This window comes from Dreissena polymorpha, chromosome 10 (genome assembly GCF_020536995.1).
Source record: "Dreissena polymorpha isolate Duluth1 chromosome 10, UMN_Dpol_1.0, whole genome shotgun sequence".
NCBI classification, from domain to species: Eukaryota; Metazoa; Mollusca; class Bivalvia; order Myida; family Dreissenidae; genus Dreissena; species Dreissena polymorpha.
In genome coordinates, this window is record NC_068364.1 from 22,302,850 (window position 1) to 22,316,857 (window position 14,008).

The following is a 14,008-nucleotide window of genomic DNA, read 5'->3' on the forward strand; positions in this document are numbered from 1 at the left end:
CGTGGGGCTTAATCTGTGCGATATGAAAATATCGGCTTTTCGCCCACATAATCCCCAGTTTCGTTACTTTCGCATTTTTGAGTTAAACATGCTCCTACGCATTTATCAGATCCATCAGTATACAGTATATAACCTTTTTTCGGATCAGGGTATGAACGATAAGGGATTTGCGTAAATGAGTCTTTTAATTGTATGAAACTATCTTCGCATTGTTTTTACCATTTAAATGGGACATTCTTTCTCGTGAGATTAATGAGAGGCTCGACTACTTCTAAATACGACGGACAGAATCTCCTATAAAATCCCGCTGCACCTAAGATAGATCGTACATCGCGCACGCACTTTGGTCTAAGGAATTGTCGGATCGCTTCAACCTTTAACGGATCCGGCCTTATACCGTTTTGATCTATGATGAAGCGTAGGTATCAAGTCTCTCTTTGTAAGAATTGACATTTTGATAGTTTAAGCTTAAGGTTATGTTTACTGAGACTCTGTAGTACTGTACTTACGTGCGCTAAATGAGATTGCAAGTCAGGTGAAAATATCAGAATTTCGTCTAGATACGCCACAGCGAAGCTCTCACAACCTTTGAGTACTTTATTAGCCAATTCTTGAAATATAGCACCGGCGGAGAAGGCACCGAAGGGCATAACATTAAATTGAAATAGACCCCTGAATCCCGAAGCAAAAGCCGTTTTTTTCTCTGTCCTCTTCTTTTATTGGTATTTGCCAATACCCCGATATTAAATCTAAACTGGTGAAATATTTACTTTTACCTAATAAGGCCAATATATCATCTATTAATGGTAATGGATAGGCAATTGGTTTTGTAATTTTGTTAAGCTGTCTGAAATTGACGCAAAACCTTTTTCATCTTTATTATCTTTATTTGAATCATGGTTATTTTTATTTTTATCTACTAAAACAATAGGGAAGCTTTACGGACTTCTTGATGGACTTATTATGTTTGCGGCTAGCATTTCGTCGATAGCTTTATCTATGAATACCATCTTGTTTAATGGTGTTCGGTACGGTTTCAATTTAATGGGCGGATGATCCCCTGTATCTCTGGTAAATTCTATCTCTGAAGTTTGTGTTAATTCTAAATTATTCCTTGCGAAGATAGTTCTGTATTTGAAGAGTACCGGGAGAATATTTTCTTTTTGATCTTCATCTACACGTAAATCTGATAAGATTTCATCTTTAGATAAGCCTGATTTCGGCTGATTATTTTTTATAACTCCTTGTACTGAGCATATTTCATTATCATTTACCGATTGTATTCGCCCTATGGCACAGTGTCGTCTAAGCGTTATTGTTTTGTGCGTATTGTTTATAATTAAAATGGGAAATTGTCTATCACTTGTTGTCTTGACTACTGAATTAACAATTGTTAAACCAGGTTCATTATCAAAGAAAGAATTGCTTATTCCATTGAATTCATAATTTGTATTTGAACGTATGCAGTTTCTTTTAGCTTGAGCAAAGAGTCTATATGCCGTTTGTGGTTTTAACACAGTATGTCTAGTTAATCTCGCTATCGTTGGAAGATGTACATCTTCTTCTAGAGGTACATAACAGTTATCAATCCTCAAACATCCTAAATCAAAGTTTAAACGGACACCATTATCTTGTAAAAAGTCTCTTCCTAAAATAACATTTCTATTAACGTTACTTACTACAAAAAACATGTGCTCTTCATATATGCTCCCTATTTTGAATCTCAATTTTACACATCCGCGAACATGTAATGAATTTCCGTTTACCGACTTTAGATTTACTTTTTTAATTATCAGTGCGGGTTTTTGTTTTAACATATAATAAGTACGTTTGTTTATCAAAGAAACCTCTGCTCCAGAATCAACAAGACTTCTAAATTGAAAACCACCTGCTGTAATAACACAAGAATTTGGACAACCACACAAAGCGATATTATATGTCTCGACTTTTTCATTCTTACCATAGACCCCTTTTTAGTAAGAATTTCCTTGTTTTTTCGATTAATGTACGTTTTTCTTTGAGTACATTCTCTACTAAAGTGTCCTAATTTACCACAATTCCAACAATCAATTTTATCTTTCACCATTTTTTGGCAACCATTGGAGACACCCTTCAACTGTTTGCAAACAAAATAGATGATATTTGTTTCTGTAATTATATTATCCAATTTAATTAATTAATTCAGTTTGATTAGTGATATTGATATTTGCTAGGCAACATTTAAATATTTTTTTTTAACTTCTTTTAATGCTGTCAGTTGCTTTTAGGTACATCTTAAATTATGTTTAAACGGGGAATTGTGCGTGGATACAATATTCATGACATAAAACTAATGTCATCAGTTGAACAATTTTGATTTCTTTCAGAATTGTTGACTGTCGATCAGTTTCATTAAGTGCATAATTCCAGAAGTGAGACTACATTTGTTTCAGTGAAACAGCAAAATAATCAGTAGTGTTCAGTTTTTATTCACTGCTTAAAACATACTGCTTAAAATAATTTACTTTTCCATATACAATAAATAGGAATGCCGACACAAAATGGAACAGAGGGACGAACGAACAGCTATGCCGATCACTGTATGCACCCTTCCTAGTTGCATAACAAGCAGCATAAAGTTGGTAATTGTTAATTCAAGAAAATAAAAATGACTGCAAGTCTTAAATTATTACATTGAAAAGTGTAGGAGAACATCTGCAAACAAGTTTGTCAGGTCATAGTTGAAAACAGGCATCATTTTTGTAATTTTTAACGAAGGATAATGAAAGTTATAATTTCATAAGAAACAATGGCTGAAGTTTAAAAGTTGTAGGTTGAAAAGTGAAGAATAATGCCTCTGGACAAGTTAATGTCTACCGACAGAAAAACTATTCCAGTATAAAACAAGAGATGTGTTTGTCAGAAAAACAATGCCCCCCTACTGCGCAGCTTTGATACATGTTTTTTTTACCTTTGACCTTGAAGGATGACCTTGACCTTTCACCACTCAAAATGTGCAGCTCCATAATATACACATGCATGCCAAATATCAAGTTGCCATGTGAAGGGACATAGAACTAATGAGCATTTTTCGAAACCTTGACGCGAAACCTAAACATAAAGTGTGACGGACAGCAAACAGTACAATCAATGTATGCCCTCCTTCGGGGGCATAAAAAGAGCAACAGAAATTTTACAAATAGATGCAACATTTTAAGTAAAGTCGTTACTTTTAACAGAACAAATCATTAAGAAACAAATTTATTACATAAAATTGTTTTTCAATAGACTTTTATTCCACAGGCATGATATAGTAAAACAAAGCGTGAAATGTTTGGACACTTTATTTAAAAAAAAACAAAAACGTAATCAATATTTTCTTCAACAATGATACATGTATCTAATTTTCAGACTAGCACTACCATATATATATTTTGTTGACTAGACCTACTTAAATTGTTTACATGTCAATGATTGTGAAGACATCCTTATATTTAACTCAAAACTCAAGATAGCCTCTTATTAAAAGTGCAATAAAGCAATTGCTTAATTTAATATTAAGTGGATCAATTATTTATTGGTACTAGTAAGAACGGTTGTTGAAAAAAATATATTTTCTCATCAATTTTAAGACATTTTAGTTTAAAAAAAATTCACTTACACAAAAAATAAAGTAATACATGCATATAAATTAAAATTTAACATTTATAACATTTGTCCAGTAATGTTTTAAGGAATTATGCATTGGAGGAGAATTGAATTTGATTATGTTCTTGGCTTGAAAAAAGACTATTAAAGACCCTTGTGCAAACTATTTTTCTAGTATTTTAATAAGGGCCTTATTTTAATCAAAATGAATTTAATCAATTACACAAAATTAAAACAAGGCTATAGTCAAGCAATATGGTCCCCTACCGTCTCCACCATTGTCAGATTTTTTTTTGGGTTGCCATAGCAACCACAATTTTTGACGTAGGAACAAAATGAAATGACGTGCATGATGTCCATATTTCCATCTATCCATGTTGCAAGTTTCATGAAAAAATATTAAAAACTTTTAAAGTTATCGCAGGATCCAGAAAACCACCATTTTTAGCAGTATTTCTAGTCTATTTATTGCCATAGCAACCAGAATTTTTGACGTAAGAACAAAATGAAATGACGTGCATAATGTCCATATTGCCATCTATCCATGTTGCAAGTTTCATGAAAAAATATTAAGAACTTTTTAGAAAGTTATCACAGGATCCAGAAAAGTGTGACAGACAGACAGACACACAGAGCGCAAACCATAAGTCCCCTCCTGTGAAACCGGTAGGGGACAACAAGCTGAATGAATGCTTACATCCCAGGATTCTTAATTTACATGTATATCCGTCCATGCTCTGACATTAATCATTTAATGTAAATAACTATATGTGTTATATGTGTTTGAAAATTGTAGCACTCTCTGAAATAAACCATTCAATGTATATGTGCTATGCTATATGTGTTTGAAAATTGTAGATGCCACAGGGTTGTCTATTAAGGAATGTAAAATAATAGGGTGAGTTATTATTTACCTTAAGATTTCAGAGCATTTAAACATCCCATCATACCAGTCAATCACATTTTAAAATTAACCATTAACTGATGTTTTTAGAAGTGAACTTTTTATTAACCCTTTTCCTCTCAGAAATAAAGTGAAAATGGCTTTGTGAAAAAAAGCATAAAACCAGAACAGCCTGCCAGTTACTCGCATTCTGTTCAGGTTATATGCTGTTTGATGCTCATCAGTATCAAAGGGTTGGAATTGAAGTCTTTAAAACTTGAATATAGTAAGAAAAGTCTTTAGTTATTTAACTTTCTAAGTGACTACAAATGCGTCAAAATACCTTTCTAAGTGGTAAAGGGTCAAGTGTGATAATTAAAATGTAAATGGCTTTATACTTATTTGTGGTATGTTAAATACTGCTTTAGTGCTGAATATTAAAATTGTATTAAATGTCATGTTAAAGTACAAAGTCATTACATAGAAAAACAGTGTATGCAATATAAACATAACACACTTCAAGATTGAGCAATAGTTTTTGTACACTTCATCTTATTTCTTGATATCTACCAAGAATCCCTGATAAGGTTGATTTCCACAAACTGTCAATAATTGAGTCGTGTTCTGAGAAAACTGGGCTTAATGCATGTGCCTATAGTGTAATCCCAGATTAGCCTGTGTAGTTCGCACAGGCTAATGAGGGACAACTTTTTCCGCCTTAATACGATTTTTGCTAGGAAGATACTTCATTAAAATGAAAAATGTCATAAAAGCGGAAAATGTCGTCCCTGATTAGCCTGTGCGGACTGCACAGGCTAATCTGGGACAACACTTTACGCACATGCATTTTGCCCAGTTTTCTCAGAACAAGTCTTAATTGTTCAAGGGGCATATCAATGTCAGGATAACAACATGTTTAAAAAGTCGGTGCACGTTTTATGGAATTGATAACATTTCATACTGTGGTGATTTCAATTTAATGGATTCTTTTTTGTAATATTTGTCATTCGGTAATTGGTAGATGCAAAAATGTGCAATATCAACTGTCCGCATTGTCAATATTGTTCAAGAGCATACAAGGGACAAAATAAACTTTTCACCAGAATTTGAAAATAAAATTGCTGTAGACAAGATGCAAACAGCTTTCAAAACAATTTTCAAGTAATTCAATATGAGATTTCGCCATCCTGCTAATCTTTTTTAAAACTAATTTATTTCAGCTTGTTTGCATAGAAAGCCCAAGTCCATTTCCTGGATAGAATTGAAACGCTCTCAAGTCCATCTACTGGTAGAATTAGTCCTTGATTTCTTTACAGAGATAAAAAGAACTCTCAAATGGTGGTGGGGATCGAACCAGTGACCATCCAATATTTATAAGAATTAAAATGCTGTATTTGATATAAACAGAAGTCTGTTGTTGGTTTGGAAAGCCCTTTTTTAATCATTATACACTCATATAAGATAAATTTTACTGTCAATGGGAAGTTTGATGGCATTTGTGGAGTGTGTTCATTGTATGAAATACGATGAGGGATGAAAATAATCTTGCTGATTTTTATTTTTATGATATGCGCCTAAAACATTCACACATACATTTATCTTCTTTTTTTGTTCATATGTCATGGGTGAATAACATTTCTAGCTTCGAAATCAAATAGCAGAGATCTAACAAAATAAATAATCAATGTTAACATAACAGGGCAGATAATTCTTTATGGTACCCTAGTTTGCAAATTGGAAAGCAATAATGTAACAAAATGTTTAAATAAAATCACAACAATTATTTTTGCATAACATGGGATATCACTCTGCCACTGAATATGTTAACATTTACTTATAATCTCCCTTTAAAATAAATCCTTTTGTAGAAAGGGAAGTCACTCTGTCACTGGATATGTCAAACTATTGTCTCCCTTTAAATTCATCCATAAAATTGTTAACCCCCAGGTGGTCGCAAAGCAGTTGCAGACAGGTATGAGGCAACACTCTGAAAATATAACCACAAAAGAATTCCCATTTAGATTGAATATTTGAAGAAATGTCAAACACAATGAAAATTTGGGCAACTTATTCTATAACAGGCAGGCTGTCCAGCTAGCGCAGTGGTTGATACACACACTTCTCACTAAGGCGACCCCGGTTTAATCCCTGTTTCCGGAAGCATGTAAATTGTGTAGGTGTGGTCTCCTTAGGGTACTCTGGCTTACCCCCACAACACAAGACCACACCAAAATTGAAAATCGTTCAGTAGCAACTAGAAAAAGCTATCGATCATAATCCGTCCCAAACGTTCGAGATTTAAGTAATTTAATAAGGTAGGAATGCTGGGGCACACATGATAGGGGACAGTGATCACCAATTTTGACTGCTGGAGATTCCTCTGGGTACACTGCCCCCCCCCTCCTACACACACAGTGTAACGCCACATCAAAATTAAATATTTAACAGCAAAATCTATAATAACTGGGACATGAAGAATTGTTCATTGTTCCAACTGTCTTCAGTCTGATAAATTAGTAAGGAAGGAGCGTTGAAACTATTCACTGTGTTTTTTTGTTCAAATTCTGGTCCCGTAGGGGGACCCATTTCAAATGGAACACTATATATTTTTCCAAATTGGGACCTTGAAAATCCAAATCGGTTTCCAAAAAAAGATTTTTTTTTTCTAAGTCTAAACATCTCCGAATCCAGCTCTATAGGTTGAACCTTAGAAAATATGATGTTGAAATCACCTTTATTATCAATTTTAAAGTATTTGTAAGCATAAAATCATTATTTCCCAATTTTTGTCTAAAGGACCCCAACCCCAATCCAAAGGGGCCTGGCCCCATTCTTAAAATGGTGAAAAAACAACTGCACTTACTCAGTCCTCACATTAATGCCCAAAAGGACCTCAAACTTTACATGCACACACAATATCATGTCCCCATCTTTTTAAAGCAAATATTGCCCTTTTTATCCAGTGACAGAGTAAATCCCTCTTCCTTCATCAAGTTAGGAGAAGATCAGATAAGCATGGTGGGACAACAGACTAAAACGCTTATTTCAGATCATTAAAGAGTCTCATTCCAATATCTCTTGGAAAATTAGGCTGATTACCAAAACCAATAAGACAAACATCGAATAAGCAAGAGAATTTATTAAGAAATAAGTAATAATGCTTTCCTTAACACAACAACTAAACATTTTCAGTTAAGAAATGAATTTCTCCCATCTTTGAGCACCCTACCCCACCTACTCCCTCAAAAGTGTAAAAGTATCTCTGGCATGGTGGATATGGTGTCCACATAGTAACCAGGAGGGGGGAAGAGGGGTCATGGCTATGAAACCCAATGTGGGAGCGTTCTTTAGATCTCCCCAAAAGACACCAAGTACTGTGGTTCCACCCACAAAACGTACTCGAGAGTGTTTCAATAAGCTTAAAGCTTTTCATGCAATCAAGCTTAAATAAATAGGTTTAAAGTAAAAGTGTCAAACTTATCAACTAAAACAGTGCATACCCTTTGAGTGCGAAGAAGACATAGAGGATTCTGGGTAGACATAACATGGTCTGGTTACACAGAACAGCATCCACAATCTTGTCAGCAACAAATTCTGGTTTCAGAACCGGCAGAATAAAGGGAAACCTGACAAAATAAATTAATAAACTGATATATTATAATTTGTCTGCAACATATTCTAGTTCACATATTTAAAGCAACAGCAGGTCCCTGGGTCTGTATTCACCAACCCATTCCTAGACTAGATAGTACAGAATAGTTTTAGACTTCATTAAAATACCTCACAGTTTGCAAAAATGGTGCTTATATTCTTAACATAATGTTCTAAACATTTTTTTTTAATACTTATTCATTTAAACTGACTTTCAGGCAGTTTTGGCATATAAGTTTTTAGAAGTAAGACTAAGAATCATTTAGTGGATATGGCCCCTGGTTTTATCCTCATGGGTTCTCATTATCCTTTCTAAAGACACTAAGCATTGGTTCTACCCAGGAAACAGACTTGATAATGCCTTGATAAGCCAAAGGTGTGCAAGTAAATAAAGCTAAAATAAAAATGTGTAAAGAGAAAGGATTTCTTTAGACCTTTAATAGTTTGCTATATTATGAACTTTTTAATCAAATCTTTTTTCATGAATACCACTTTAGAATTTTGTGTGAGTGAAATTCAGGTTGTTTGACATGACCTTTCCCAGCCAGGGCCACAATAAGATAAAAACTTTCCTAGTCAATACTTTTCTGTTTGACATTACACTACCCAAGAATGTTCTCGTACATGTATCATGAACATTCTCTGTTTTTGAGGTCAACTCATAAAATGAGAATTGAGATTTCACTCAGCGTAGTATTGATAATGTTGGTAAGCAAACAAACCATCTCAAATCTCAGCTATAATATGCACATATTGTTCCTCAAACTCAGGGTTGAGTTAAACTTAAAACAAAAAATATCAGTGAACACCAAAGTAAGCATGATGCTCAAACACATATAAAACAAGATGTGTTTGTAAAACACAATGTCCCACTAAATGACGTTTGACCTTGAAGGATGACCTTGACCTTTCACCACTCAAAATGTGCAGCTCCATGACATACACATGCATGCCAAATATCAATCTGCTATCTTCAATATTGCAAAAGTATTCATAAAATAAGCGATTTGGGCCACATATATTTGACCTTGAAGGATGACCTTGACCTTTCACCTCTCAAAATGTGCAGCTCCATGGGATACACATGCATACCAAATATCAAGTTGCTATCTTCAATATGGCAAAAGTATTCATAAAATAAGCGATTTGGGCCACATATATTTGACCTCTGACCTTGAAGGATGACCTTGACCTTTCACCACTCAAAATGTGCAGCTCCATGAGATACACTTGCATGCCAAATATCAAGTTGCTATCTTCAATATTGCAAACGTATTCATAAATAAGCGATTTGGGCCACATATATTTGACCTTGAAGGATGACATTGACCTTGACCTTTCACCTCTCAAAATGTGCAGCTCCATGAGATACACATGCATACCAAATATCAAGTTGCTATCTTCAATATTGCAAAAGTATTCATAAAATAAGCAATTTGGGCCACAGATATTTGACCTCTGACCTTGAAGGATGACCTTGACCTTTCACCACTAAAAATGTGCAGCTCCATGAGATACACATGCATGCCAAATATCAAGTTGCTATCTTCAATATTGCAAAAGTATTCATAAAATAAGCGATTTGGGCCACATATATTTGACCTCACACCTTGAAGGATGACCTTGACCGTTCACCACTCAAAATGTGCAGCTACATGAGATACACATGCATGCCAAATATCAAGTTGCTATCTTCAATATTGCAAAAGTATTCATAAAATGAGCGATTTGGGCCAAATATATTTGACCTCTGACCTTGAATGATAACCTTGACCTTAACTTTTCACCTCTCAAAATGTGCAGCTCTATGAGATACACATGCATGCCAAATATTAAGTTGCTATATTCAATATAGCAAAAGTTATTGCAAAATGTTAAAGTTGGCGCAAACAGACCAACCAACCGACAGACCAACCAACCAACAGACAGGGCAAAAACAATATGTCCCCCACTACTATAGTGGGGGACATAAAAATGGAAAAAAAAGTTGAGTCAGATTTTTTACTAAAGTACGTTTGTGACACTAAACCAAGAAACAAAACAAGCTGCAAATCTAGATTGTCTTAGGCCCCTTGATCTTTCCAATCATTGCAATGACTTTTTTTGCTTTTTATTTCAAAGTCTGTGCCTTTTTGATTGGGAAAAATACTGTCATTAATCAGGACATTGGGGAAAAATGAATATTATAAGTATTACTAAAATATTAAATCATTTCAATTGTTAATCAGTAAAATACATATAACATTGTAAAACTGAAATTTCATACCGGTAAAATATAGTTCTAATTTAGTGTCTTCTTCTTCAATAAACGGATAATGTTTTTGTTCCTTTTTTTTTATCCGTCTTTTTAGGGAAATTTTGTGTTGATTTAGTTTTTAATATTTATTTTTCCCATCGCAAAATAGCCCAATTTCTGTGGTAATCTTTAGCAAAAAAAATATCACTGAATGGGGCAATCGAACCTCGTCTTTGCCCCCTCAAACATTCCAGTACTGATGAAGAAGGGGCAGACAACAGTGGTGTGAATTCCCGTCCGTCCCATAGACTGCAGCTCGAAACGCAGGGACTCGTCAAACCCAACAGCTGCAAATTTACTCGCGCAGTAGTCTGCAAGGCCATTAACTCCTATCAATCCAGCGGAACTTGCAATGTTTACAACGTGACCGTGGTTTCTTTTGATCATCTCTGGCAAAAAGGCTTTGATGGTCTAAAATTCATGAAATATTTGTTATAAATATGACGCAAAAATTCAATTTGGTTGTGTTTCAGTCAAATTTATGCAATATTAGTGATACAAATGATTAAATTGGGCTTTTTCTTTTTCGGGATTTAATAGGTGGGTTTGAAATATATTGTTTCTTTCAACAGAAAGAATAAGAAATCAGACTAGTTTGGCAAAAATAATGTGACCATCAGAGTTTGTTTCAATGTAAGTAAGTTGGTGCTTTTGTTCTTAATTGATATGCAAAATGATATTTGAATATGATTAAGTCACTTACTGGCAGTCAAATGTGTCATTAATTTTTTTATCCTTTCATAACATTGGCCGATTGTAGCTACTTAGCACTTATGATGTTTCTGTATTTTTGTGACAATTTTCCTCATTTAAGTGCCTCTCACCGATTCAGAGCTCGTCAAAAATGCCAAATGTTGGTTCCGTTTGAGTTTTGTGATTATGTACGTAGTTAGTATTATGCAAAATGTCAAAGGATACTTCACAAAGCTTATTTTATCCAGAAATGTTGTCAAAGGATAAACAGGTAAATTTGGCTACAAAAAATGTTGAGACAGTGGAAGTCCAGTGACTCCTCTATACCCTGGTGAGAGTATTAAGATTTATCTTTTATTAATTTAATTGTTTAAGCTTAATTATCACCTTTGCAGCCACACGATACACATCCTCTCTAGAACACAAATTTATGGTGTATGTCTTGACAGTTACGCCAGAACTGCGGCACAAGCTGCGGTTTCGTCATTTCCAGTTTCGTTGACATCCCAGAGTACAAGACGACAACCTAGCTTTGCAAACCTTTCAGCCATCAGACGTCCTATGCCGCTGCCTGTATTGAGAAACCAAAATATTGGAATTTCATTCAGAAATAATTTTGATTATATGTTATGGTGATTATACATGTGAACTTCAAATGTCATCAAGGCACAGGCTAGTGAAATGAAATTCAGACAATTTGAAATACAGAAATATATACATTAAATAGGATATTTCTACTTCACAATTTTTGCATAATGATACAAGCTGTTGGATTAAACGATTTCATGAAAAGCAGTCTTTTTGGGGGGTCAAATTTGGATGGATATTCAGCCCCATTCAAATTTCTAAACGAATATATCTTGCCCGAATGATTTCCTGAAATTCTCAATTGAAAGTTTCATTTTATGAATTATTTTCATTTATCAGTTTATCCCATTGACCAGCTTTCCTTAGCAAATATAATATTTAAAAAAGTCTTATTTTCAATATGTTTGCATTTGTAGGCAAAAAATTATTTCGCTATCTAAATGTCATAACTTTTGTCAAAACTACCTGATTTTGAAATAAAAAAAAGTCTAAGGCAACAATCCCAACGGTTGAAAAAAAAACAACAATAGAAAGACCGCAGGGCTTTTCATCAGGAAATTGGGAAGACCGTGTCTTTAAAAGTTTTTAAAACAGGGTCTTTTTTATTGAGCAGAAGTATTAACAGACACATTGTGGTGCATTCTTAAATATATTGGAACCCATTGCTTCTTTCAATTTGGGTGATGCCCAATATGTCTAAGTAACACAAACAATATATTTTTTTTTACCATTTGGGAAATACCTCTATCAATTTCGGGAAAAAATGACCTTAATTTCAATTGGGAACAAGACTTATCTAGGCCTCTGTTATATAAGAGTGAAAAGCCCTGGACAGGTCTTAATCATGGCCTTTCTAATTTTTAAAACCGTGAACAAGAAATTTAACAAGAAATTGTTTCACCTGCTCCTGTTATCAGAACTGTCTCCTTGGAAACATCTTTTCCCTGGATACTGGCTGGAAGAACAGACTTCACTATGGCAACCAGCCAATAATAGATCACGAGAGCGAGCACTTTAACGAGGTCAGTCAACTGTTTAAGGACTGACTGCGCCATTATGGTTATGAAATGAAATAAGAATTTCATACTCCACAGGACTTAATGCAAATGTCCCCATGGCATAGTGGATAACGTGTCCGCTCTGAGACCAGGAAGCTATGTGTTGGACCCTCACTGTGGAAGCATTCTTTAGATCTCCCCCCAAAAACACAACCTTCCAAGTTCTGGTTCTACTCAGGAAACAGACTAAATAGCCTTTCAATAAGGTTTTGGCTGTCGATGCAATCAAACAAAAAATTAATATGTTTAAACTTAAGTGTATACAGGTGCTTAACTTGCATATTGTTGAGGATTGTCACCATAGTCTTGACGCTGACCTTAATAAACTTACATATTACAAGGCCATTTGTGATGAATAATAATGGGACCCCACTGTATCGCGATACTTGTCGAAAATCAATTACTTGCTTGCAAAAAGCCGATATATTACCTAAAGTTTATATCCAATCCCTGAAAAAAATCATTATTTCACAAAACAAGCGCATTTATTTTACTTTTGTGTGAGAATAAGAGACGTACAAGCAGAAAGGTCATAACCTGTCAAATCGTCTGTAAAATCTAGGTCACTCCATTATATCGCGCTAATATTACAAAAGGACATTTTTCAAGTATGGTGGGCAACAATTGCTATAAAAAATTTAATAGGGTGCATAACATATTTTGTTATCATTATAAACAATGTAAATCACAATTTTATCAAAAATAAGATTTTTAATCAGTTTTAACTTTTACACAGAGAATTAATCTGTGTGTTCAATCATAAGACTGTAAACGTGTTTATTCACAATGTGGACACAGAAATTCAGTGTCCCTTCGTATTACTCTCACATTTGTACATAATTTCAAATGAGTCCAATATGGACATTTGTCACATTTTCCCCATGTAACCAATGTTATGTATGGGAAATTGTCAATGTCTGCAGGCTCAAATCTATTGCAAACGCAACATGATTCAGAGTCAGTCTCAATGTCCTCATCGCTGTTCGCATCCTCAGGACTCAAAATAGGCACCTGTTGTTGCTGAGTCCAGATGTACTTGGTATAGGTCTCTTTTGTGTGTCCTTTTCTTTAACTTCAGGATCACGAGCGACTGCTGATTTGTTGGCTGCAGCTGTTAGCTGCTGAACATTCTTTTCGTCCATCATGTTGCCTGTTACTTTAAATGGAGGCAAAAATCTTTTAGGCTTGGACTTAACTGCCTGAGTGATTGTC

General features: G+C 34.5%; 4 protein-coding genes across 28 annotated transcripts in view; 2 read left to right on the forward strand and 2 right to left on the reverse strand.

Annotated features, from left to right (window-relative positions):
• The window catches only part of LOC127847065 (epidermal retinol dehydrogenase 2-like), a 261,377-nt gene extending 248,654 nt beyond the window's left edge, over nt 1-12,723 (reverse strand). The window contains exon 1 of the mRNA XM_052378655.1: nt 12,640-12,723. The gene's annotated coding sequence lies outside the window, so the exon portion shown is untranslated. The remainder of the gene's footprint in view (nt 1-12,639) is intronic.
• Nucleotides 1-14,008, forward strand: part of LOC127847058 (uncharacterized) — a 270,689-nt gene that overhangs the window by 217,917 nt on the left and 38,764 nt on the right. The window lies entirely within an intron of this gene.
• The window catches only part of LOC127847055 (phosphatidylinositol 4-kinase beta-like), a 152,206-nt gene that overhangs the window by 21,321 nt on the left and 116,877 nt on the right, over nt 1-14,008 (forward strand). The window lies entirely within an intron of this gene.
• On the reverse strand, nt 6,051-10,887 carry LOC127847073 (epidermal retinol dehydrogenase 2-like). Its single transcript, XM_052378672.1, has 3 exons — nt 10,624-10,887; nt 8,011-8,136; nt 6,051-6,497 (listed from the first exon to the last, which is right to left on the reverse strand). Exons 1-3 carry the CDS (start codon nt 10,842-10,844, stop codon nt 6,413-6,415), a joined length of 432 nt encoding a protein of 143 aa, XP_052234632.1. The 5' UTR covers nt 10,845-10,887; the 3' UTR covers nt 6,051-6,412.